The sequence below is a fragment of the Filicampus tigris genome, chromosome 14 (genome assembly GCF_054856515.1).
Source record: "Filicampus tigris isolate MCC_2025a chromosome 14, RoL_Ftig_1.0, whole genome shotgun sequence".
Lineage (NCBI taxonomy): Eukaryota > Metazoa > Chordata > Actinopteri > Syngnathiformes > Syngnathidae > Filicampus > Filicampus tigris.
This window is the reverse complement of record NC_141230.1, coordinates 15,473,689-15,495,182: the sequence shown is the minus strand read 5'-3', so window position 1 is coordinate 15,495,182 and position 21,494 is coordinate 15,473,689. Positions and strand designations below refer to the sequence as shown.

General features: G+C 39.4%; 4 protein-coding genes across 11 annotated transcripts in view; 3 read left to right on the top strand and 1 right to left on the bottom strand.

Annotated features, from left to right (window-relative positions):
* LOC147136524 (ephrin type-A receptor 6-like) overlaps nucleotides 1–8,088 on the top strand; it is a 142,252-nt gene extending 134,164 nt beyond the window's left edge. For both annotated transcript variants that reach the window (XM_086051083.1, XM_086051084.1), the window contains 6 exons: nucleotides 729–790; nucleotides 1,645–1,854; nucleotides 2,112–2,261; nucleotides 3,959–4,152; nucleotides 4,529–4,678; nucleotides 5,997–8,088. In XM_086051083.1, the coding sequence (XP_085907209.1) occupies nucleotides 729–790; nucleotides 1,645–1,854; nucleotides 2,112–2,261; nucleotides 3,959–4,152; nucleotides 4,529–4,678; nucleotides 5,997–6,111 (881 nt within the window). In that variant the 3' untranslated portion in view covers nucleotides 6,112–8,088. The remainder of the gene's footprint in view (nucleotides 1–728; nucleotides 791–1,644; nucleotides 1,855–2,111; nucleotides 2,262–3,958; nucleotides 4,153–4,528; nucleotides 4,679–5,996) is intronic.
* Nucleotides 8,089–9,106: 1,018 nt separating this feature from the next.
* On the top strand, nucleotides 9,107–12,247 carry LOC147136523 (ADP-ribosylation factor-like protein 6). 3 transcript variants are annotated; one of them, XM_086052267.1, is made up of 9 exons: nucleotides 9,107–9,390; nucleotides 9,499–9,549; nucleotides 9,638–9,699; nucleotides 9,840–9,908; nucleotides 9,993–10,087; nucleotides 10,670–10,799; nucleotides 11,094–11,149; nucleotides 11,281–11,293; nucleotides 11,619–12,247. In XM_086052267.1, exons 1-9 carry the CDS (start codon nucleotides 9,268–9,270, stop codon nucleotides 11,650–11,652), a joined length of 633 nt encoding a protein of 210 aa, XP_085908393.1. In that variant the 5' UTR covers nucleotides 9,107–9,267; the 3' UTR covers nucleotides 11,653–12,247. The 3 variants fall into 3 exon arrangements, with proteins under 3 accessions (XP_085908393.1, XP_085908394.1, XP_085908392.1); XM_086052268.1 differs by lacking the exon at nucleotides 11,281–11,293; XM_086052266.1 differs by having other exon boundaries at nucleotides 11,094–12,247.
* LOC147136522 (F-box only protein 47-like) lies at nucleotides 11,958–16,381 on the bottom strand. 2 transcript variants are annotated; one of them, XM_086052265.1, is made up of 11 exons: nucleotides 16,071–16,206; nucleotides 15,665–15,830; nucleotides 15,301–15,462; nucleotides 14,774–14,850; nucleotides 14,613–14,687; nucleotides 14,421–14,532; nucleotides 13,456–13,629; nucleotides 13,234–13,383; nucleotides 12,980–13,122; nucleotides 12,560–12,719; nucleotides 11,958–12,488 (listed from the first exon to the last, which is right to left on the bottom strand). In XM_086052265.1, exons 2-11 carry the CDS (start codon nucleotides 15,822–15,824, stop codon nucleotides 12,388–12,390), a joined length of 1,314 nt encoding a protein of 437 aa, XP_085908391.1. In that variant the 5' UTR covers nucleotides 15,825–15,830; nucleotides 16,071–16,206; the 3' UTR covers nucleotides 11,958–12,387. The 2 variants fall into 2 exon arrangements, with proteins under 2 accessions (XP_085908391.1, XP_085908390.1); XM_086052264.1 differs by having other exon boundaries at nucleotides 11,959–12,488; nucleotides 16,201–16,381.
* A 570-nt stretch (nucleotides 16,382–16,951) lies between these two features.
* Nucleotides 16,952–20,788, top strand: LOC147136521 (claudin-14-like). 4 transcript variants are annotated; one of them, XM_086051925.1, is made up of 6 exons: nucleotides 16,952–17,266; nucleotides 17,427–17,525; nucleotides 18,082–18,153; nucleotides 18,412–18,609; nucleotides 19,545–19,806; nucleotides 19,906–20,788. In XM_086051925.1, the coding sequence occupies exons 5-6, from the start codon at nucleotides 19,573–19,575 to the stop codon at nucleotides 20,410–20,412; spliced, it is 741 nt and encodes a 246-aa protein (XP_085908051.1). In that variant the 5' UTR covers nucleotides 16,952–17,266; nucleotides 17,427–17,525; nucleotides 18,082–18,153; nucleotides 18,412–18,609; nucleotides 19,545–19,572; the 3' UTR covers nucleotides 20,413–20,788. The 4 variants fall into 4 exon arrangements, with proteins under 4 accessions (XP_085908051.1, XP_085908049.1, XP_085908050.1 ...); XM_086051923.1 differs by having other exon boundaries at nucleotides 18,406–18,609; XM_086051924.1 differs by having other exon boundaries at nucleotides 18,079–18,153.
* Nucleotides 20,789–21,494: the final 706 nt, after the last annotated feature.

Here is a 21,494-nt window from a genome sequence, read left to right as displayed (position 1 = left end):
TCTTTAAATAAGACCCTGTTTGTGCATTTGTATTCTTTCTCATGTTATCTGCTTCTGAGGCCACCCGCGTTCACTTTTTGTGATGCCTCTCATTGGTGACATGATTCTGTGCACTTTCACTTTTCTTTAATTGTCATTCACAAAGGCAGTGAGGTCAAACAAAGTAGCTATTGTTCAACCTGTTCTCGATGTGTTCAGTGTTGGAATACACTTTCTGTCATTACACATCGTGCTCTTGCATCATGAAATAGAAAACATGTTGCTTGTCAGTTTTCTCCAACTGTCTTCTTCACTTAGACAGATTGTTTTCCCACATTCTCTGGTGAGAAAACACTGGAATAATACATTATGTAAGATGTTATTTCACCATAGTAAGACTTTTTTTTTTTTTTCTCTTCACTCTTTGACTGTCACGCAACACTTGCCTCCAAGTTGTCAGAGAGTTGCTTTCTTACTCCAAAGGGATCCTTGAAAGAACATATGTAATCGTGGGAAAATGTCATATGTTCAAGTGATGGTTAAAATCAATCACAAACCAATTCAGTAGGCTGGGGGGGATGGAATTCTTTGGTTGAAATAACTGGATTATTATTGCGTCAGTCATTTTAAGCACGTATGTACTGTTTGTTCGTTATCCCTTCACATCTTTGTGTGAAGGGATGGATTCTTGACACATTTCGGGAGCTTTGTATAACAATGAAGGGTATTTTGTGCTTGTGCATTTGCAGGCAGGCCAGTGATGATTGTGGTGGAATATATGGAAAATGGATCATTGGACTCCTTTTTGAGGGTAAGAGTTTTATTAAGAGAACTCGTGCGTGTGTGTGCTCCTCATGTCGCCGTTATACTTGTATATGACAAGTCTTTTGCCGGTGTGTTCCCTATTGTAGTTGTTTGTGACTTAAATCTAAAAATGTAATATTTATTTTTTAATGAAGTCTTGTTTTCAACAGTTAATGGGTGGGTTTATTTGTTAGTTAATTAAGTGTACAACTAATTTAGGCGAAATTTTCTGTATATGGGTGAGGTTTACTGTGTGCTGAGCAATAAACCGCTAATGATGTACTAAATCTTGATGCAAATGCAAGTAAAAAATATTTTACTTGTCTGTACACAATGGAATTCTTCTCCGTGCTTTCATTTTAAGTCAATACTGTATTGCCATCCATCCCGTCCCAATGTTACAAGTGAAGGAAACAATTCCCAACCATGTTTGCTGTTAATTTTCTTTTCTTTGAGTAGATTCTCAGTCATCTGGTCATGGTAATCTGCACAGGCTAAACTGAAGCAACTGGACTGTTCTTGTTGGTTAAATGTCTTGTTTTTTTCCTGTTTTCCAAAAATGGTCAAAAAGGACATGGCCATTATACCATATAGGCTATTGATATGTAGATTTCCATCCTAGCAGATGTCTGTTTAGTGCCATTCTTGTTTGTCTCTGTATTGGGCCTAGGCAGCTAAAACAATGCGCGGTATGGCAAATAATGTAATTTTACATTCCATGTAAACAGTTTACAATATATTCTTTGAGTGTGCTTCACCCTGAATCTTATACACCATCAAGTTATTCTCCTGTCTATACTGTCCATCTTTTTTCCATTAACTGTCTGTTCACTTCTGTGTGTTCCTTCCTTTCCCTGTCAGCAACACGATGGTCACTTCACTGTCATTCAGTTGGTGGGCATGCTGCGTGGCATCGCCTCAGGAATGATGTATCTGTCAGACATGGGCTACGTTCATCGAGACCTGGCAGCTCGAAATATCTTGGTCAACAGTAACCTAGTGTGTAAAGTGTCAGACTTCGGTCTGTCCCGAATCCTGGAGGACGATCCCGAGGCTGCGTACACGACAACGGTACAAAAAAACTCTATGAAACTATTCATTTGAGAAATTGCTCTACTAAATGGTTAATTCATTTGGGGCTTTTGGCTCATAATGTGCATAGTGTCGATAATTTAGCAGTTTCCTGATGTAAAAAAAATATATATATATATTTTGTATTATTTTGAAACCCCAATTACAACCATTTTAAAAACTGTTGTTTTCACATTCTGTATGCACTAGTGAATTGATTTGTGTCTGCCATCATTGATATTTGTATGCGTGAGCAGGGTGGAAAGATCCCAATCCGATGGACTGCTCCAGAAGCTATTTCATACCGAAAATTCTCCTCAGCCAGTGATGCGTGGAGTTATGGGATTGTCATGTGGGAAGTGATGTCCTATGGGGAGCGGCCATATTGGGAGATGTCTAATCAGGACGTGAGTACTGTTTGTGTGGAGAAATCGTTGCTCTTTTCAGTTAGTTGAAGAACTACAGAATTAGTGTACCTTTGCCACACGGTTTTCGTAAATGTACCCAGTGTGGGACTGTTAAAGGCTCTCTTGTAAAATGTTAGCCATTGAAACTTCAGTGTGCAATAATTTTTAACTAACCTTGAACTTATTAACATTATGAACTATTGTAAACGTTTAAAAATAACGTAATATAAATTACAGATATGGGTGGTCCATTGGCAGGTCCGGAGTGTTAATCTGGTTAATATGGTGATTTCCTGGTGGGCTGTGCTGCTATATGCGCTGATTGGGGTTTTTTCCTCCGGCCCGCGGAAGGGAAAAAAAAGGTGTGACCAGGGATGAAAATGAGTTTGGCACCTCCATGTGCATGTGAGTGTGAATGAATTGGCAATTGGCTTGCGACGAGTCTAGGTTGTACCCTGCCTCTCACCCCTCATCAGATAGGTTAGCCTTCAACTCACCTGCGACCATAATGAGGACAAAAGGTATAGAAAATGGATGGATGGAAGTTAAAAATATGCTGACACTACACTTGACGGCGGTTCAAATTTTTGTGTGGCCTCAGAGACCAATTTTGCCCAAATTTTCCATTAGTTCTGTCTCATTAAATATTGTTAGCACAGCTAGAGGAAGGTGGGAGACCAAAATGGAACATGAGATATTGGCCAAGCGTTGCTGGTGAACTGTCTGCTGAAGAAAGAGTGTAAAGGTCAAAGATTTATCAGACTTTGATCCAGTTGAGGGGAAGTTTAAAGTTGTGGCTTCGGTGTGCCTGAGTGACCCGCTGATCCGGCAGCAATGCTGAGGGATTGGAAGGGCCTTGGAAGCATATCCATCACTCACTCAGATGAATGTGAAAGATGCACACATAATCCCTTTAGTCTCTCTCTCACACACATACACACATGCACTTACAGTATGCGCATATACGTGCACACAGCCGCCTTACTGTGCCATAGGGCTCAGGGAGGATTTGTGTTGTTTGAGAATTGCTTCAAAGTGCAGACTGCAGTTTTGCAGCATCAACTTGTCCATCTCTACCGAGTCAGGCTCTTACCGAAGCTCCTCTTGTACACCGCAAAGTCTGATAATCCATTGTATAGGCACTTATATTACATTCTATTTAATGATGTTATTACAAGAGCAGGGCATTATGTCCATGCGACGGACCAGTCCGTCTATTTGTCAATGACGGACGCCCGTTTTGCTGACGGTTGGCGAATGATGGGAACATTTAAAAAAAAAATTTAAAACAGACTAAGAAAAAGTCGGAAGTCCCTTTATTTAATCCGTCATTCGTCAGTAGTCCGTCATTAGTCTATTTTTTGCGGGGGGGGCTTCGATGGCCGCCTCGAACGTGGCGAGTGAGTTATAGTTGCCTGGGGGACAGATTTGAGTGAGGGACCAGGCTGTTGGGCGAGTGAAAGTTCCGTCGGAATTGCCGATATAGACGGGTACTATTTTTTTTTTTAAAGGCGAATGACGGAAGGGTTCCCACGCTGCTGATGAATGACGAATAACGGACGCTCAATTTTTTGTAAAATGCCCGGCTCTGGTTATTTTTTTAGGGTACAATGTCATAGAGTTCTATTTTCCTTATTGAAAAAAATGGTACGAATGCTGAGTACTATTGAACTATTCTAATCCTTGCCTCTGTCTAGGTAATTCTGTCTATTGAGGAGGGCTACCGGCTTCCTGCACCAATGGGCTGCCCTGTGGCTCTCCACCAACTGATGCTGCACTGCTGGCAGACAGAAAGAAGTCATCGGCCCAGATTTGCAGATGTCGTCTCCTTCTTGGATAAACTCATCCGCAATCCAAGCAGCCTATTGCCACTGGTAGAGGACATTCAGAGGTTGGTACTCTCAGGTGAAATGGCTTGATTGTAGGGCAGTACCTTTCTAAATTGCTACTTGTGTAACCTTGACAACTGACTTACAGCTTGAGAGCCTTTGTTTACATTAGGCACTGGAAAAGGGAGAAACGGTTACCTTGGAGTCCAATAATTAGCTTGATTCATTAGTTGAGATTTTACCTTGAGGAGCAGCAATGGAAACTTGCTATTTGTGGATGGACCATGATGATAATATGATTCAAAGAATTCCAACAGCAAGATTCCCAGAGCACTTTTTTGAGCGGTGAAATCTGTCATGCTTAGTTATGTTCCAAATCCAAGATACTGATAAAAAGGCTGACAGTATCTGATTGAACTGTGTTTCTGATTATGTCAGTCTACCGGAGTCTCCTGTGGAGGAAATGGACTACCCACTGTTCATCTCTATTGGCGACTGGCTGGACTCCATCAAAATGAGTCAGTACAAAAGCAACTTCATGGCGGCAGGCTACAACACACTGGATTCTGTAGCCAGGATGAGTATCGAGTGAGTAGCCATGGCAAAATCATACGACGCATCGCTTTTTTGTTAGCTGTTGTAATAACAGTTACCTAGAAAAAGTCACTCAAATGCTTTACTGATTACTTGACTTTAAAAGTAACTTGGATAAGTTACTGATTAATTGATATTAAAAATAACTAAGTTACATTACACGTTACTTGATTAGACAACCCATCTTAACATAAAACTGACAACCAGTTTTGCCACCACTTAATTGACAATACATTTTTAACAGTGATGTATAAGGATTTCCTTTTCCTTATTATGAAACATAAAATAATGAGTTTTTTTTGTTTGTTTTTTGTTTTTGCTTTTTTTACTTAATATTAGTAATTCTTTTTTTTATAGTCTTTCTAGACTTCACTTAAAATAAATATTTTTTAAGGCAATCTGGTTTGGCCTGACACAACTGTTAATATTGTCATGGTAAATGTTTTACATTTATAATTACATTGTTTATAAATGGAATTATTAATTTTGTCAATTTCAGTCACAACCTTGTAGGTCGTTCTTTTTAAACTTGATTGTGCTGTGATCCGTGTTTTTGTTTTCTTTTGATGTACTGGTAGGGTTTTTGAAGCTAAATAACACTGTCAAAAGCTCAGCATCTTAATATTTTTTTGAGCTGACACAAACTGAAAATGGTGACTGGAGTTCTAGCTTGAAAAAAACTCTCTCGCTTTCCTCCATCTGTGTTTTTCATGTGATGGCTTATGTGACGTCACTCTTACGGATGGGAATGCAAATTGTCCCAGAATGCTTCACTTCAAACAGTCAACACTGTAGTTCCCCTTTCTTATGTGTTCGATAACATACTGTTCTTTGCTATGGGTATTTATTTAGAAATGGGGTCGTCTACTGTAGTTTATTATTTGTTCATTATTAATTTTGTTCAACATACACACGTGAGGGAAAACCATGATTGAAAAAATGTGTGATTCCTACCGCATGTCCTGTCCAGAACAACTGCTATGGTGGCCCGCCCAGATTGGCAAAGGCCAGTCTTCCAAATTGGCAAACACGCCACAAGTTAAATCAGGATCCAAGGGCATGTGCACGACAATTTGCACCAAATCAAAAGTCAAAAAGCTGTTGAGCAGAAATGTTGCTAATGCTACGTTGCGTCTGAATCTTCTCAGCTGCCAGAGGTTTCTTGGCTCTCATTTTCTTTGCTAGCCTTATGCCCACTTGTTAGCAATTGAGGGGTCATTTTTTCATGTCCACTATTATCATCTGCATTCTACATTTATAACACAGTACGTGTGTTTGTGTATCCACACATACGTGTCTCCTCTCTGCCTAGAGATGTGAGGCGTATCGGGGTGGATCTGATTGGCCACCAACGGAGGATCATCATCAGCATACAGACCCTCCACCTTCAGTTACTGCACGAACAGGAGAAAGGCTTCCACGTATGAGGTTGCCCATTCACGTAGCCTGGGACGGACGGACGCATTGATGGAGCAGATGGCAGTGAAGTCTTGAGACACTTCCTAGCCTGTGCCTGAGTCTATTTCCATGAGATGGTCTGGAGGAAAGACATCATTGGACAGGACACACACACCGCCTCCCAGGCTAGCAGTACCGGACTGTTTTTCTACGACACACCTCTTACCCAGTATACCTGGTCTGGCCAGACTATTTTTAGACCGCCCAATAGACTTTACAGTCTGGCCCAGGCCCTCACTTAGGGGAATGTAATGCCTTGTTACAGCTGCGGTATTTTCTGTGTGGAGGTAAATTATCGTAGACATGTAGATTTACAGAAATAATCTACTCAATCTTTGGATTTTTCTTTTCTTGGAAAAAAAAAAATACCCTCACCACTTTTCATTTTGTAATATGATAATTTATCATGAAGGTGTGTGCATTACTTGACTTTTTCTCTTTCCAGAGAGTCTAGTTACATTAATACTTGAAGAAAGTGGTGAGAAGCAAGTCAAGGAGATTTCTTGAATGTTGACGTGTATAGACAACTAATCAGTAATTATTATCAAGACCTTATATCTATATACAGTATGTGCAGATCTATATGTCAAGGCCCGAGTGAATCGGAATCTTATTTCAAATCGTTTTTATTTATGTCCGATCAGCAATAATCATGCAGTCACCTCAGTGTCTCAGAAAGAGATGAAGAATTGTGCAACGGGAGACTAACAAGCATCGAGCAAACAAGCCGCCCGTGTTTTTGGGACCACATTTGGAGCTCGCTAAACTGGATTGTTTGCCTTCATGAAAAAAAACCAGAAAAAACAAAATCAAAATTATTTAAAATGTGGATTTTAACAGTTGCCTGGCAGAAAACAATCACCACTGTCTTAACATGTGAATGTTCATATAACTCATAAATAAAATGATTTGCTATGAATAAATATATATATATAGTTATATGAAACATAGACTTTTATGGTTCTTCAGGATTATGACAAATACTTTTAGTTAAAGGTATTATTCATTTGCACACACGCGATTAATGGCAGTCCGGACAGAACTAAGAGTGCATGTTCAGTGCAAAGCCACTGGCTGCGTTTTACAGTCGTTCTGCTAGGCCACTGTGTGCTTACCTTGTGATCATGTAAAGGTTGTGGAATTTGTGGCAGTATAGGAATCAAGTGTACATAAAAGTAGTCTGAAATGAAAACTTTTGGATCTGCAGTAGTTGATGTCATGTCGTCAGATGTTTGCCATTGAAATTATTTATCTTCATTCTGGTAAACAGGCGGTGGTATAGAATATAAGTATTAAATACGAATATAAATAAGCCTTCTTGGTGGGATCACAGAAGTCAGCCAGACCGGCAGCTTTTCGAACTCATGACTAAGTTAGAAGAGGGAAGCACGAACATAAACAGCAGCATCTTAATTTATCTTGCCCTACTAGCAACAGCAACATGCACACACATGTATGCCTTACAGTCTGTTCACACTTTAGAAAATAGGTTTCAGTGGAATCAAAGGACCTACGGTATACCTTAAATGAAATTATAGACCATATCCATAATAGAGTGAAAAATAAGCTGGCTACAGAGAGCTGCTCCATTCAGTCATATGCCTCGAGCCATCAGGTATAAGAAAGTTGCACGCACACACACACACACACACACATACACACCCACACACACACACACACACAGAATGTACTGGTCATTACATGCACTTTCACTGGCACAAACCCCCCTACAGTCACTGAAAAATATCAGATGCTGTTTGTTAAGCATGTTCTACTGCTGAGCAATGTTAGAACGTTCTTTTGTACAAAGTACAAGTATACTAATGATTACAATTCTTGTATTTTATTTTTTTATAATTTCCAAAGAGATGTTGTAGATCTTGCACACTGTAAGAGGCAGTTAACTGCGGATATTTATTTGCAAAATAAATCTGAAAAGCTTTGCAGGTTGGCTGTTTTGTTTTGCTTTTTTTGCAGGTGAATGAAAACGGGTTGAAGAATAGTTTGTATCAGTGCAAAATCATTTTTATGTAAATAAATGAGTATAAAGTTGAACCAATGGATTTTTTCAGTTGGACTGGAGAACTATTGGACTATTATACTTCTGGCGTTCATTTTAAATGTAGTGTCTATTTCTGTATGTCATACACAAGAAGGAAGGTCAAGTGCAGTTTGCTTTACTTTATTACGCATTGCTTAACTGCCTTTATTTAAATTGTACTCGACAAATACGCCATATATTTGGAAAAATAAAATAAAACTAATACTAAAACTAATAAAAACTCAACTAAATCAAAAAGAAGTTTTGGGGGAAAAAAACAACAACAACTAACAAACCTGCTCTAAAAACTAATTCAAACTACCAGTAACTAAAAACAAACAACAAAAGTCAAAATGAAATACAAACGGACTATAGTGAAAAATCCGGAACTATTTTAACCCTGGTCAGCATTAACTCAAATGTTCAGTCTACAGAATGGTGCTCAAGCTTCCATACAGCATGGTCATGCCAGCATTACCAAACCAACGGTGGCCAAAGACTTTTTCACAAGTCCTTTGTTGGCAGAACTGTAAATGCAACATTATTTATTTAACTAATAAACCAAAGGCCGATCAGCCAAGAGGTGGAGCTGTTGCACCACTGATCATCTCTAGAGTTCATCTGTTGGAACAGTTCAATTCCTTCGTTATCAACCCTAGCCTTGGGTTTGCGCCATTATTCTATACAGATGATTGGAATTGGAATGTGGGAGGTGAACACATCTTTTGAGCGAGAGCAAAACAGGCTAAAGAGCAGCTGCAGCAGCTGTTGCGGCGGTGGTGACTGTTGTCAAGCAGACCATCGCATTACACTAATGAATCAAATTCATCAGGAAGAAAGACCTAGGGAGGTGCACGCTGCCATGATCAGGTCACCGGGTGGTTTGCAGATCTTAATTCGTCCTAATAGGATTAGCTGTTGCAAGCTGGGATGCACAGGCAGCATCTCAACATGTTGTAGTATTCACTCCAAATGCAAGAAACACTTGTTTGCCTCAGGTTGTCTTTTTTTTCCCCCCCAGTACTCAGACAATTAATAGGGTGATGCGTAGTATATTTCTAAAGTGTAGCATTAATTGTGTTTAATGGGGCTCCTGGATAAACTGTCAGGGTGGCTGGGCCTGAGGAAGAAGGAAGTCAATGTTTTATGTTTGGGACTAGACAACAGCGGCAAAACGACCATCATCAACCAGTTGAAACCAGCTAATGTAAGTACTTGACTCACTTCTGATCTGAACCATTTGGAACTAAGTGGAGTGGCAAAAGTCAGCTCTAGTGTATTCCTTTGCAGTCGTTCATTGATTACTTGTTTTCAGCCTTCGAATTGCTTAGGCCCATTCTCAGAGGAATGGAAACATGTTAGTCAGGTAAAGACGATCATACTTGGACAACAATATTTTCCATGATGACATATTTGTCATTACTTGTCTGTTTTTTGCGTGTGATTGGGTGTAGACACCAGGACAAGAAATAGTCCCAACAATTGGTTTCAACATTGAAAAATTCAAGAGTTCAAGGTAGATTCTCATAGGCATTTTGAATGTATAAAAATTCCTCTTTTAACCTAGCCATCATTTCCATATGATTCTGATGTGCATGTGTTCTCTTTGTCTCTCTCTCTCTCTCTCTCTCTCTCTCTCTCTCTCTGCCTAAGCAGCCTTTCCTTCACAGTATTCGACATGTCTGGCCAAAGCAGATACAGAAATCTGTGGGAGCACTATTACAAGTATGCACTCACAGCAGAGCTCATTTCAAGCTCAATACAATCATTACAACACCTCAATGAAATCTGCCCTCATTTCCTCCACAGAGAAAGCCACGCCATCATTTTTGTCATCGACAGCAGTGACAAATTGAGAATGGTTGTTGCCAAAGAGGAGCTTGATACTCTTCTAAGCCATGGAGGTACGGCACTAAATCCCAACAATACTCTATACTAGATTACTAGAACATAGTAGGTAAGTAATAGTAAGTAGAGCAGGGGCGGAGCCATGGGTGGGCCTGGGTATGTAAATGTAATAGGTGACCCAACAGTTTTTACTATGGCCTCTGATTTCATCAGTTTCTTGTGTTTATGTAATATGTGGCAAACATGCATTTATATAGGTACACAGTCATAACGGCCCTCCGAAAAAAAAAACTAACTATGGCGTGGCCCGCGGCAAAAAAATGAGCTTGACAACCCTGCACTAAATTGTGTTACTTCAGGAGGTCCCCGAATGAAATCGTTATATTTATAAACAATGTACATTATAAATGTAAAGTTTTGCCATTACAACATAAATATGTCAAGTAAAAAAGACTGCCTTTTTTATATTTTGTTTAAAAAAATACGTAACTTTTGATTTTTTTTTTTTAATTGATTCATTTAAAAAACAAAAAAAGTATTATTTAGGTTTAAGTGGTGCGTGGACTTAAATTTTTGTTGTTTGTCTCAGCCTCCATCTTTGCTGAAGATTCAACCATTTTTACTCTGTTACCGCGCAGATATTTGCAGTAAAAAGCTGCCCGTGTTGTTCTTTGCAAACAAAAATGATCTACGTGATGCCATGTCGTCGGTCAAGGTCTCCCAGATGTTGTGTTTGGAGAATATCAAAGACAAACCATGGCACATCTGGTAAGACTTCATATTTAACTCTACTTCTGCTGACTAGATTCACATTTTTAAAGGAAAATGCCCTTGAAATGAAATTGGTGAACTGAGCAATCTGGTTGAATAGAAATTGGCAGTAAGAGCAGAATGAACTTGACCCTGAGCAACTCTTTTATACACGTTTGTCACCTTGTTTACTCATTAGACAGATGGAAGGCAGATGGATGAAGAGCTAGGCAGGTTTAAATGTTCAAGTTGTGAAAGTTAACGTGCGCTACGAGGCGATTAAATCCTCAACCTGCTCTTTTCATCCCTCAGTGCTAGCAATGCTATCGAGGGAGAAGGCCTGCAGGAGGGGATGGACTGGCTCCAAGGTAAGGCGTGTGTATTTGTAATGATAGCCTACCGTCATGGCACTGTGAAATAGACGGATTTGAATGAATAATGCCATCTGCGTCCTGACAACCAGCCTTATTTAGATGTTTTATTTTTTTTATACCCATAGAACAAATTGCACAGTAAGTACATGATCACAATTTTGTATGTTAGTATCTCTGCAAGTGGATGTTGTAGCAGTTTTGTTTTGTGTGCTTTGTCAGACAAACAACCGCTAAGTAACGTCTGAGGATCTTCACGAAAAATGTTTTTGAAAAAGTCAAAATGCCAGAATGGGATGGTTTCCAAGCACTATTTAACCTCACCCACTGCTTTGCCTTCTTTGTCTTTCAGTGGTATCCATTTTAAATGTTGCTTTGTTAGAAATCCCCATTGTGTCTGTGCATTTTAATTGGACTGAGAATTTTGAAATAACTTAAAATGTTTGTTTTTTTTCCCTTTAACTAGGTCGTATCAAAACAGTGACCAGGTGAATGAGTGAAATGCGAATGGAGATGGATATTTGGATGCTCAACTTTTAATCGGGAATTATATCAATCCGGCTCTATGGTCAAGACAATTTTCAGCAAATAGTCTCATTTGTAAGAAATGACTTAGGTTTACATCAGCAAAGCATTTTTTTTTTTTATGTCAAATGATAACTCCTTACAGTATTATCATATGTATGAAATAAAAAATACTGTCTTATGATAGCTAGGAGGGACTTAAATACAGTTTGAATGACATATTGATCTGTATGAAACAATATCATTACCATCATAGTATATATAAACATGTTTTTCATACGTTTTTACATACTTCTTTTTTTCTATACACGTTTTATGACGGATGAAAATCAAAGCCTGCTCATTTATTTTAAAGATTGTATAAACTCTTTTTTTTTATTGTAAGAAGTCAATTAATAACACAGCTTTGAATTCCAAACTTCCAGATTACCTATGTTGTGGCAAACACCAAACGTGGAAACAATAGTCCAATATGAACAAACTCTACAAATACAACACTAAACACATGAAAAAATGGCATTACAACTTCAATTACTAGAGGGTCAATGCAAATAAATAAGTATCATTAAATATTTTCTTTTGTCCTGAATATTAAATACTTTGAAATGCAGCCTTGAAGCCGAGAAACTAATTTATCATTGCAATGTAACCTACACAAAATCTCTTTGCTTTGTGTAATATTCCCCCAGCAACTCACTTTTGCATCGTTCTTATTTAAGCAACATGTGGAGGAATTTTGCATGAAATCGAGCACTGGCATCCAGGAGGAGAAATGTGGCTGTGAAAATGTCGCTGTTGTCAGGACGGTTTCCTGTAAACACATTAAAGTGTGGATTTTTGATGGGGCGTCATTTGGAGAAAAGGCGTGCCGATCTGACTTACCGTCTTCGTACAAGTAAAGAAACTCTGCGATAATGTCTGAGAACATGTTCTCGACATGGCGGACGAAGGTGAACTTCTGGACTTCTGAGCTGAAGCCCATGTGGAGCTGCTGTACCAAATGCACCACCCAGTTCATTTCATAACCATCCTTTTCACACACCTACATATAGGGGATACCGAAAAACAAATTGGTTGACAGTTACAATAACTGGGCAGCTTTGTTGCCACTACAGTGGGGTCGAAGTTCAGATTATCATTATTTCAGTATTTATACTTTTTTTTTGAGATTGTAATCATTTAAAATGAGTGCTTTAAAGGCTGGGAAACAGTGAACAGTGAATGATTATGCTTCCTGAAGGCATTGCGTTTTGTTTTGTTTTTGTTTTTATCCGATTTTTTTTTTTTTTTTTAATTACCTACCAGAATAATGTAGACGATGACTTTGGCAATGTCTCTGATTAATCCAGACTGGGCCCTGCTTGCCAAGACAGTGTAGCACAATTTATTGCCACATACCACCAAGAGACGAGCAACATTCTCCAAGTGCCATGGCCGAGGAATGACTGCAAATGTAGAACACAGTGGCAACCAAACCAGTTCATTCCATTTGTATGTTGTATATGAACATGTTTCACTCATGGCACTTATCTGTTATATAAAATGGATGGCGTTACCAATGATCTCTTCGAAGACTGACAGGGTTGTTTGCATAGTCCAGTCTTTCACTTCGGGTTTGTTGAAGAGCAAAAGGATGGCCCTGGCCAGGTTCCACAGAGCATCCTGAGGTAGCTCCCGTTCCACAAGATCCTGCCAACTGATGGGGCCTGCAAGGAGGAAGAAACTCTGCCCACCTACCGTTTTACACCACAGGCCGGGCTGAATGAGAGTCACCGTACCTTCAGACAGCTGCGGCCCATATAGGATTAACAGTAGGTGTGCTTGGCTGACCAAGGGCCAGGGCTTCAGGAGCTGCAGGAGCCAAAATTGACAGTCTGACTGGTTGGGTGACAAGTCCAGCAGAACTTTGCGGCAGAAGTAGCGAATCTCCAGCTCTTCGGAGCATTTCAGGCCTGCAGACACAGAGAGAAAAGCAATGCGTGATGCTCTGCTTTTCTCTAACACGCTGCCATGGTGACGGCATACAGGTGTAGCCAACTGTATTCATATACAAAATAGTGGCCACCAAATTGTAGTCTCCAATGTAGCAGTTGAACGACTAAAGAGAATTTTGTAGTCGACAGTATTATGATGAAAGTCAAGACGGACTTTAATTAATCAACAACCAGCATAGAAAAAAATAAAAGAATTTAAAGTTCAAAATCCCATAAGTGGGAAATGGAAAGTTTTGCTGTAAGAACTCTGGAGTAAAGAAGTTGCTAAACATTTCAACAATGACTTGATGCATTGAAATGCTTTTGAACAACTAAAGGCCTTACCACCAAATTGACTTCTCGAGTAGATAATTACTCCGACCACCAGACGCTAAGGTTGGATTGAAACAGTGTTTTGTTTATTTGTTTGTTCAAGCGCTATTTGGACTCCAAGATGAACTCTAGACTAATCTTCTCGGCGGAATAGACCCCAGATAGCAATTACTCCACTCTTGGAAGGAATTATGGATTAAATTGTCCCACTGAAGCTGTAACAGCTTCCAACCAATTTTCTGTACGACCTTCTACAAGATTTCTACAGAATGTGTCCACAAACATTCTGCTCATCCAAAACATGCTTTATGGGTTTTGGGTCAGGTCTCTGTGCATGAGCCAGTCATAAGAATAGATTATATATTTTGTAGGGACAAAGTTCAGAGTAAGGTCCCCTAGTGATACATTTGGAGACAATTTTAATTGGAGACACATACCAGGTTTCCCAGTAGTTGTGACTGCCTCAATTTTATGCAGCAAATCGGTGACTTCACACAGGAAATGGAACACTCTTTGGCATTCAAGCTCATCCCACCCTGCAATTATGGTCTGTAAAAGAAATCAATATAAAAGGCCTTTTGCAGCATTTTATTCAGTTGTATCTATCTATCCAATATTTGAGAGTTCACCTGCAGAAAAACTCCATATCTGGATAAACCAATGCAATTTGGTGCTGAGCAAGTCTCTCGCAAAAAGCAAGGAACCTAAAAAGACATTAACAATTCAAGAAAATTAATCAGCATCAAATATAAGAGCACACCATATTATGTTTTTTTTTACATTCTCTTACCTGGGAAAACTTGTGCAGAATACATTTCAGTCTTTCCTTTGTGGGTAGCAGCATGGTGCATCGTTTGAACAATATACCTGAGACAAGAGAATAACACTAATATAGCTACACTCCTAATAGTTAGGGATATTGGTCTTGAAGTGAACCTAAAGTGCAAAATTACATTTATAAGTGAACTTAATTTCCCTTCTTAAATTTCAGTATGGTACTTTTTTGCTCAACTTGTTGTTGTCTATTATGGGGTAGAATTAGAAATTGGAAAAGTAGGCAAGTCTATAAATAGAGCAATACATTTCCAAGGACATCCAGTTCTATGCCTATTTAGAAAGTATTAAAACATTCAACGGTTGCATATGTCCATTTTAACCTGTAAAGTCAACCGATTAAGGTTGCAGTGCATTTTTGGTTCATCCTCAAATTCCAGCCAAATATCCCTAACATTTTGTGAGTAGTGTATACACCATAAAATGTAACATACACTTAAAAATATATATAAACCATTGATATAAATCGCCACAACTGCTTACCCAGGTCTCTGAAATGTTTACCGAAACATTCCTGCTCAGGGCAATAGGTGTTATGAAAGTTTTGCTGCATCATTTTGCTCTTCCATGCCAGGGTGCTGATATAGTCCATCACATATCCATTCATCTGCTTGGACGCTAAGCAGAACACACTCACCTCCAGCACTGGAAAACAATTTTAAAAAGTACATTTGTTGGTTAATGAAAAGCAAAAAATATCCCAAAAAATGTATTCTATTCATTTACACTCTGTTTTGATTGGCACGAGGAATATACTTATAATTGGGGGAGAGGGGCTTTGAATTGTAATCAACATTTAAACTGGACACATATTCTGACTTTGACTCATAGCACACCTGCAACTTACCAGACAGGTTGTCCAGAATCAGATGAAAAACCTCCAGTGGAAGTTTCTGGAAGAAGTTTCTGCTGTCCTTCATCTGACTGCGAGTCCTGACGGCCACCCGACGGTAAGTCCAACTGGACGGGTTCGGCCTACTGTACCTTCTTGCTTTTCCTCTTGCCATTATTGACTGTAAAATGACAAATATGTACGCAATCCACCATTATTTGCCGGCGTATGTATTCAGTGAAAATAATGGTTCAGATATACTGTATTAATTGTGCTTGCTAGCTAGGTGGCTAGCTGTACAGTATAACCACATAATGTTCTTAAAAGTAATAGCGATATATTTGCACCTTTTTTTAATTACACACACCAATACAATTACTTGTAACAGGAATGCGCCAAAGTTGTGTGTACAAAAACTTACCAATTTGTGACGAGACGTCGCATTACAAGAGCTTTTAGTTAAATGACACTCGGTAGTGGCGCGAGACGTATCTTGATTTATTGGTGTTCGATATTGGTGGTAACGCAAATATTTCACAAAATAGCTTTACCTGTATAAATGGCACCAGTGAAATAAGTCTGCGATTTGGTGGCAGTGATAGAGCCAAGCAATCTGCTTTGACTAGTGGGACTGTAAACTTTTTCACCAAGTGCCACTTCAAAATAAATAAATAAATAAATACATACTTTTGCACTTCCGAGTACCACCACAAACACGTTGTAGGCTTAATTTATTTATTAAAGGAAAAAAAAAGATGTGAAGAGTTTATTCTTACAAGCCAAATTATATGCAGTTTGGACATTTGGCTTATCACTGCATGTAAAAACTATATAGGGAAAAGTGTAATGTAATAATGGCTCAATGAAATTGTATTGCACTTAAAAAGCAAAAATTGTACTTACATTTTTAAAAACAAAACAGTTCTTGAATATAACTGAACTGCGCTTTAGAAATCTACTATACATGAAAAGAAAAAAAATATATATATATATATATATATTGTACTGGATTTTAAACAGTTAAACAGGCTATATGTAATGCTACAAGCTTAATTCTAATGTTAAATTCTATTGCATGATTTAAGTGTGGTACATTTTGCACACATTTTGGGGGGTATCTGTCAGTTACTGTGCAACTACTGTAAGTAAAACTGTGTGAATTTTGGTGTGTTCATCCAGTAGTGAGCAATTGTGAGGTTGGCAACAAATATAAGGCCTGGTTTACAGTCTTCTGTAAGAGGAGGTGCCTAAGTCCATTATACAGCAAGTCTGCATGCAGTTCAGGACACCCAAATACATTGTGTTATCATCGAGCACATTGCACAACAGCTACACTCAGCTGCTAATCACAGGATTATTCCGTCGAACTAAGACTATTAGGTGTTCCACATTTAAATGGCGTCTCCCACACCACATGCACGCTTTGCAGAGGATCATCCCCTCAGAATTGAGTTTTTATAGTCAACCGAATTCAAGGAAGAGCTGGTAAAATAATGTGTCGTTCTCCAGCTGGTTGTGTCTTTTGGCTGCCGATGGACCACGAAGGGCAGCGATGTTCTTAGCAGGATACGAGAGAACAGCTTCTGTTTTTAATAACTGCGCGGGGCCACTCTCAACGTATGTACCGCATCGACACGTGTCAAAAGCTCTCCTTTGTGTTCAATAATATGTATATGGTTGTATTGACCACTCAGAACAGAACCGTTTCAGTTACCTATTACAATAATCCATCACAAAGGCAACATCATTTCTGACACTGCATAACCTCTTGTTGAAGGCCGACGCGTGGATTGCTTCTACGCCAAATGTACCATCTGCGCCCCTGTGACCATGGGTAGATCTCTCATGCAGTTTTTGCCGCATGGCGAATTCTCAGGTGTGTATTTACTGCATCATGTCTTTTGTTGTCTAATTTCCCTCATTTCATGTGGTAGTAGATTAAATATAGTGGAACCTTCAGAGCTCAGAGTCAGAGTCTGTTCCAGGATGTTGGTCGACATCTGATTTTTTTCAGATTTCAAACTTTTTCCAATAGCTGTTCAGTTGAACAAGACCAACTGGAACTGTCATAAAACTTGTATCCAGCATTGTTTGAAGTTATATTTTAACATTCCTATTTGTCATACAACTGAAAAAGTAAATAGAAACAAACCAACTAACTAATCAGAAATCAACCAGCGTCCTGGAATGCGTCTCTAATCTTAAATGTTCCACAGAATTTGTCAATGTTTTGGTTGTTAAATAAGTGCACAAACATGCGTTACGTCTTTTTAACTAAGCACAATTCACTTTATACAGATTGTGGTATTGGTGTATGAAAGTGCTAACAGAATGCTGGAAGGTGCCAAATTTAGCTTGCCATTGTTGTGTAACTGCCTTGTCATTTCTCAAGATTCTTTTCTCCTTGACCTTTTGTTCAAAACACGCAGCAGGAAAAACACTGCGGAGGTGAATGCTTAACTGAGAGAGTTGAGCTGCTGTGAAATTCCCACAGCAAATGCTAGGTGAGCTCATGTCACATCACATCCGAAATGATACTGTTTGGTCAGGCTATTGCAGAGGTCATAATGCTCCAACACAACCTTCATAGCGTGAGCATGTTCAAAGTTAGTGGTTTATATCAGCACAGTACTTCAAGCTTGGCTGGGTTCTGTCAATGTTTAATTTCTTCCCTCCTGAGGGGCGGTGAAGATGTTAGCAAATAGGCCGGCATGCCCTCCTGAGAGAAGCTTTAAACTGAACACTGCTCTCATTAGTTACAGATGCAGACACCTGCCACTCAGCGGAGACTGATGCCGGAATAGTTTCAGCTCCTTCACTTCACACTTGAGGAATAGCTCAGAGCCCGTGACAAAATGTAAGCTCGCTGGAATTCACTATATTACCAGGGACAGTGCCCCTTAACTGGAAGAATCAACCACATCTGCTGCCTGAGGGACTCAAGAATGCATCTGTTGAAGGTACTTTACAGTTCATAGTTGTTTTTTTTGCTGTATTTTACATCAAATGACAGCTGTCTGAAAACATTTTACCCAACACAAATGCTCTGTTTGGATTTATATTATCAAAGAGTTATTAATTTAGCACACTTTGTTTGTTTGTGATTTGTAGTGTAAGACTGTAAAGAATCATACTGAAAAGTGTTTCAATTTTTTTTTTTTTTTTTTAAGAAATCAAGCTCAAAAATTCTTTACAAGAATATGTTCTTCAGGCCTACTATAGTCTAAACACAGCATTCTGATTTATATTCCGTTTGTGGAATATGAGTTAAGCAGTAAAATCCACCCATTTTATGTCATCTCAGGGGCAGCCATTTTGTCACTTGCTGTCGACTGAAAATGCCATCACAGTTGCTCAAGGCTCAGGTAACAACGAACTGACCAATCATGGCTCATCTTTAAAAAAAAACAGATGAGTCGTGATTGGTCATTCCCTGAGCCTTGAGTAATTGTGATTTCATTTTCAGTTGACAGAAAGTGGCAAAATGGCCGCCCCCAGAGATGGCTAAAAATTAGTGGATTTTGCTGCCTAACTCATACACCACAAACACACTATTAATCAGAACGCCGTGTTTACAATAAATACAATAAACCAAACAAGTGGTATTGAAAATGATGAATATTGCCGTAAACTGTGGAAGACGGACGGCCACAGTGCCTAAACAATGTCCCTCAGCAATGCAGTTGTTATCATTGCAAACGTCACCCACAATAATAAACACATCGCTAGATTTAATAGCCTACCGCTCTAAAAGTGTTGCGAAACTAATCAGGTTATTTCACACACCTTGTTAGATTATGCAAGTGTATCTAAGGTTGTGGCTAGTGAGTGCACTTTCTCAAAATATGTGCTCATCATCTGCTTGCGATTTGAAACTACGTGTCCAACTTTGCAGCTTGGAAGTCTTTAGAAGTGAGTCCAACATGGCCAACACTGCAGTCCAGCTGCTCGGTTTCTTCTTGAGCCTGCTCGGGTTTGTGGGAACTGTAACTGCCACTCTGCTCCCACACTGGCGCAGCTCAGCCTACATCGGTTCAAACATCATCACGGCCACCGCCTACATGAAAGGCCTGTGGATGGAGTGTGTGTGGCACAGCACGGGCATTTATCAGTGTGAGCTGTATAGATCTTTACTGGCGCTGCCACAGGACATGCAGGTATTATGCAACCTTTAGTTAGAGCTTGTATGTTTCTTCGTTAGAATAAAGGTGAGAAGAATCATGTTGCGTAAAATGTTTTTCCTCCCTCATAATTAGGCTGCCCGTGCACTCATGGTGCTCTCCTGCGTCACCTCCATCCTGGCAATTGTGGTTTCGGTGATGGGGATGAAGTGCACCTACTTTGCCCAAGGCTCATTAATCAAGTCCCCCCTTGTCATGAGTGGAGGGATATGTTTTCTCTGTGCCGGTTTACTCTGCTTGACCACGGTGTCCTGGACCACCAATGATGTCATCGCAGATTTCTATGACCCCTTTCTTCCAAGTGGCATGAAATACGAGATCGGCCTAGCGGTGTACCTCGGTTACGCGTCAGCCTGCCTCAGTTTGTGCGGAGGACTGGTACTGTGCTGGGGCAGCAGTGGAGAGCGGTCGCAGAGGCGTCCCCAAAGGCAGAGGAGTCAGCCTTCATCCCCTCCTCCTTACATCAACAACACTTACCCAGCGGCTCCTCCATACAATCCTCCAGAGGCTTTCAAGGGCAATCGCGCACCCTCACTTTGCTCGGCCTCCAGCAGTGGCTACAGACTGAATAATTATGTCTAATATCCCTTTTGGAATATAGTTGTTTACCAGCACATCTAAGCATTGCATGGAACTGAAATACAGTACTGAACGCCAAAAACAGTCAAGTGAACTTTTCTAATCACACTCATAAACCCAACGCATCATACTGCAATGTGGGTAAAATACCACTAGAGAGCGACATTTATCAGTAGATAGAAATAGTGTCGACGACCAAGTTGTACTGTTGTAACCGTACTGTTGATGCTGTCATTTTAAAAAAAATACTATTATAGTGTCCATTTTTTTTAATACTTTGTAAATAGGTAACATCAGGAAAATCATTCATGTAATATTTGTTTGGGTGGTTCATTTAACCACCTCATTGTCAACATTAAATTGTTCTCCTTAAATGCCATCATTTCATCCATCATTTTCTTGATGCATAACAATTTGTCTCATTTACAAAATAATTGTAACAATATATTTTTAACATGTATATAGTGTTCTGCCACAAAGCATTCATTAGCTGTACCCGCAAAACGAGACACACATGGAACCCTTCCAATTAAACCTCGCTGTATGCATGTCAGCCTGTCAGCTGCATAGCAGCTAAATTATGGTACCTGTCATAACATTGTCGCTAACTGCTGTCACACTTCTAAGAATATTTGCATTACGGGAGCGGGTGTTGAATAAGCGTTGGGCATTTTATTTCACAACTTCTTATAGTTTTTTTTTTTGTTTTTTTTTAAATGAACTATCAGTCTTTCGTTTGCATACCATGAGCATGTTTTTAACCTTTACTTTAGGAAAAAAATGTGTTTCCAATCTTTATTGAGTAGCGGTGTGATTATTCAAACACCCATACATTACTGTATACTATGCAAACTTTCAATGGCCACTTCATTGGGAACAGTAGTGTAGAAGCTGTATCATACGGAGAACAAAATACTGTACTGTATTGAATCTCAGTGTGAATTTATCTCCCCTTTTATAAGAACTTCACAAACGTGGACCAAATGTTTCCTATGTAGTTGACTTTCCACCTAAACAAAAAACCTGGGATACAATTTGTAAGTTATGAGAGCCTTGGTTTGGAGGTCAGTGAGTTTTGGGGAGAT

Excerpts from the sequence above, each read along its gene's own strand:
- LOC147136522 (XM_086052264.1), bottom strand. The coding sequence starts at position 15,824 with ATGGCAAGAGGAAAAGCAAGAAGGTACAGTAGGCCGAACCCGTCCAGT. Across the intron at positions 14,688-14,773 it reads TTCTGCACAAGTTTTCCCAG|GTTCCTTGCTTTTTGCGAGA; the intron begins GTAAGAGAATGT and ends ATGTCTTTTTAG. Across the intron at positions 13,123-13,233 it reads AGTCTTCGAAGAGATCATTG|TCATTCCTCGGCCATGGCAC; the intron begins GTAACGCCATCC and ends CTACATTTGCAG.
- LOC147136523 (XM_086052266.1), top strand. The coding sequence starts at position 9,268 with ATGGGGCTCCTGGATAAACTGTCAGGGTGGCTGGGCCTGAGGAAGAAG. Across the intron at positions 9,700-9,839 it reads GAAAAATTCAAGAGTTCAAG|CCTTTCCTTCACAGTATTCG; the intron begins GTAGATTCTCAT and ends CTGCCTAAGCAG. Across the intron at positions 10,800-11,093 it reads GACAAACCATGGCACATCTG|TGCTAGCAATGCTATCGAGG; the intron begins GTAAGACTTCAT and ends TTCATCCCTCAG.
- LOC147136521 (XM_086051925.1), top strand. The coding sequence starts at position 19,573 with ATGGCCAACACTGCAGTCCAGCTGCTCGGTTTCTTCTTGAGCCTGCTC. Across the intron at positions 19,807-19,905 it reads CGCTGCCACAGGACATGCAG|GCTGCCCGTGCACTCATGGT; the intron begins GTATTATGCAAC and ends CCTCATAATTAG.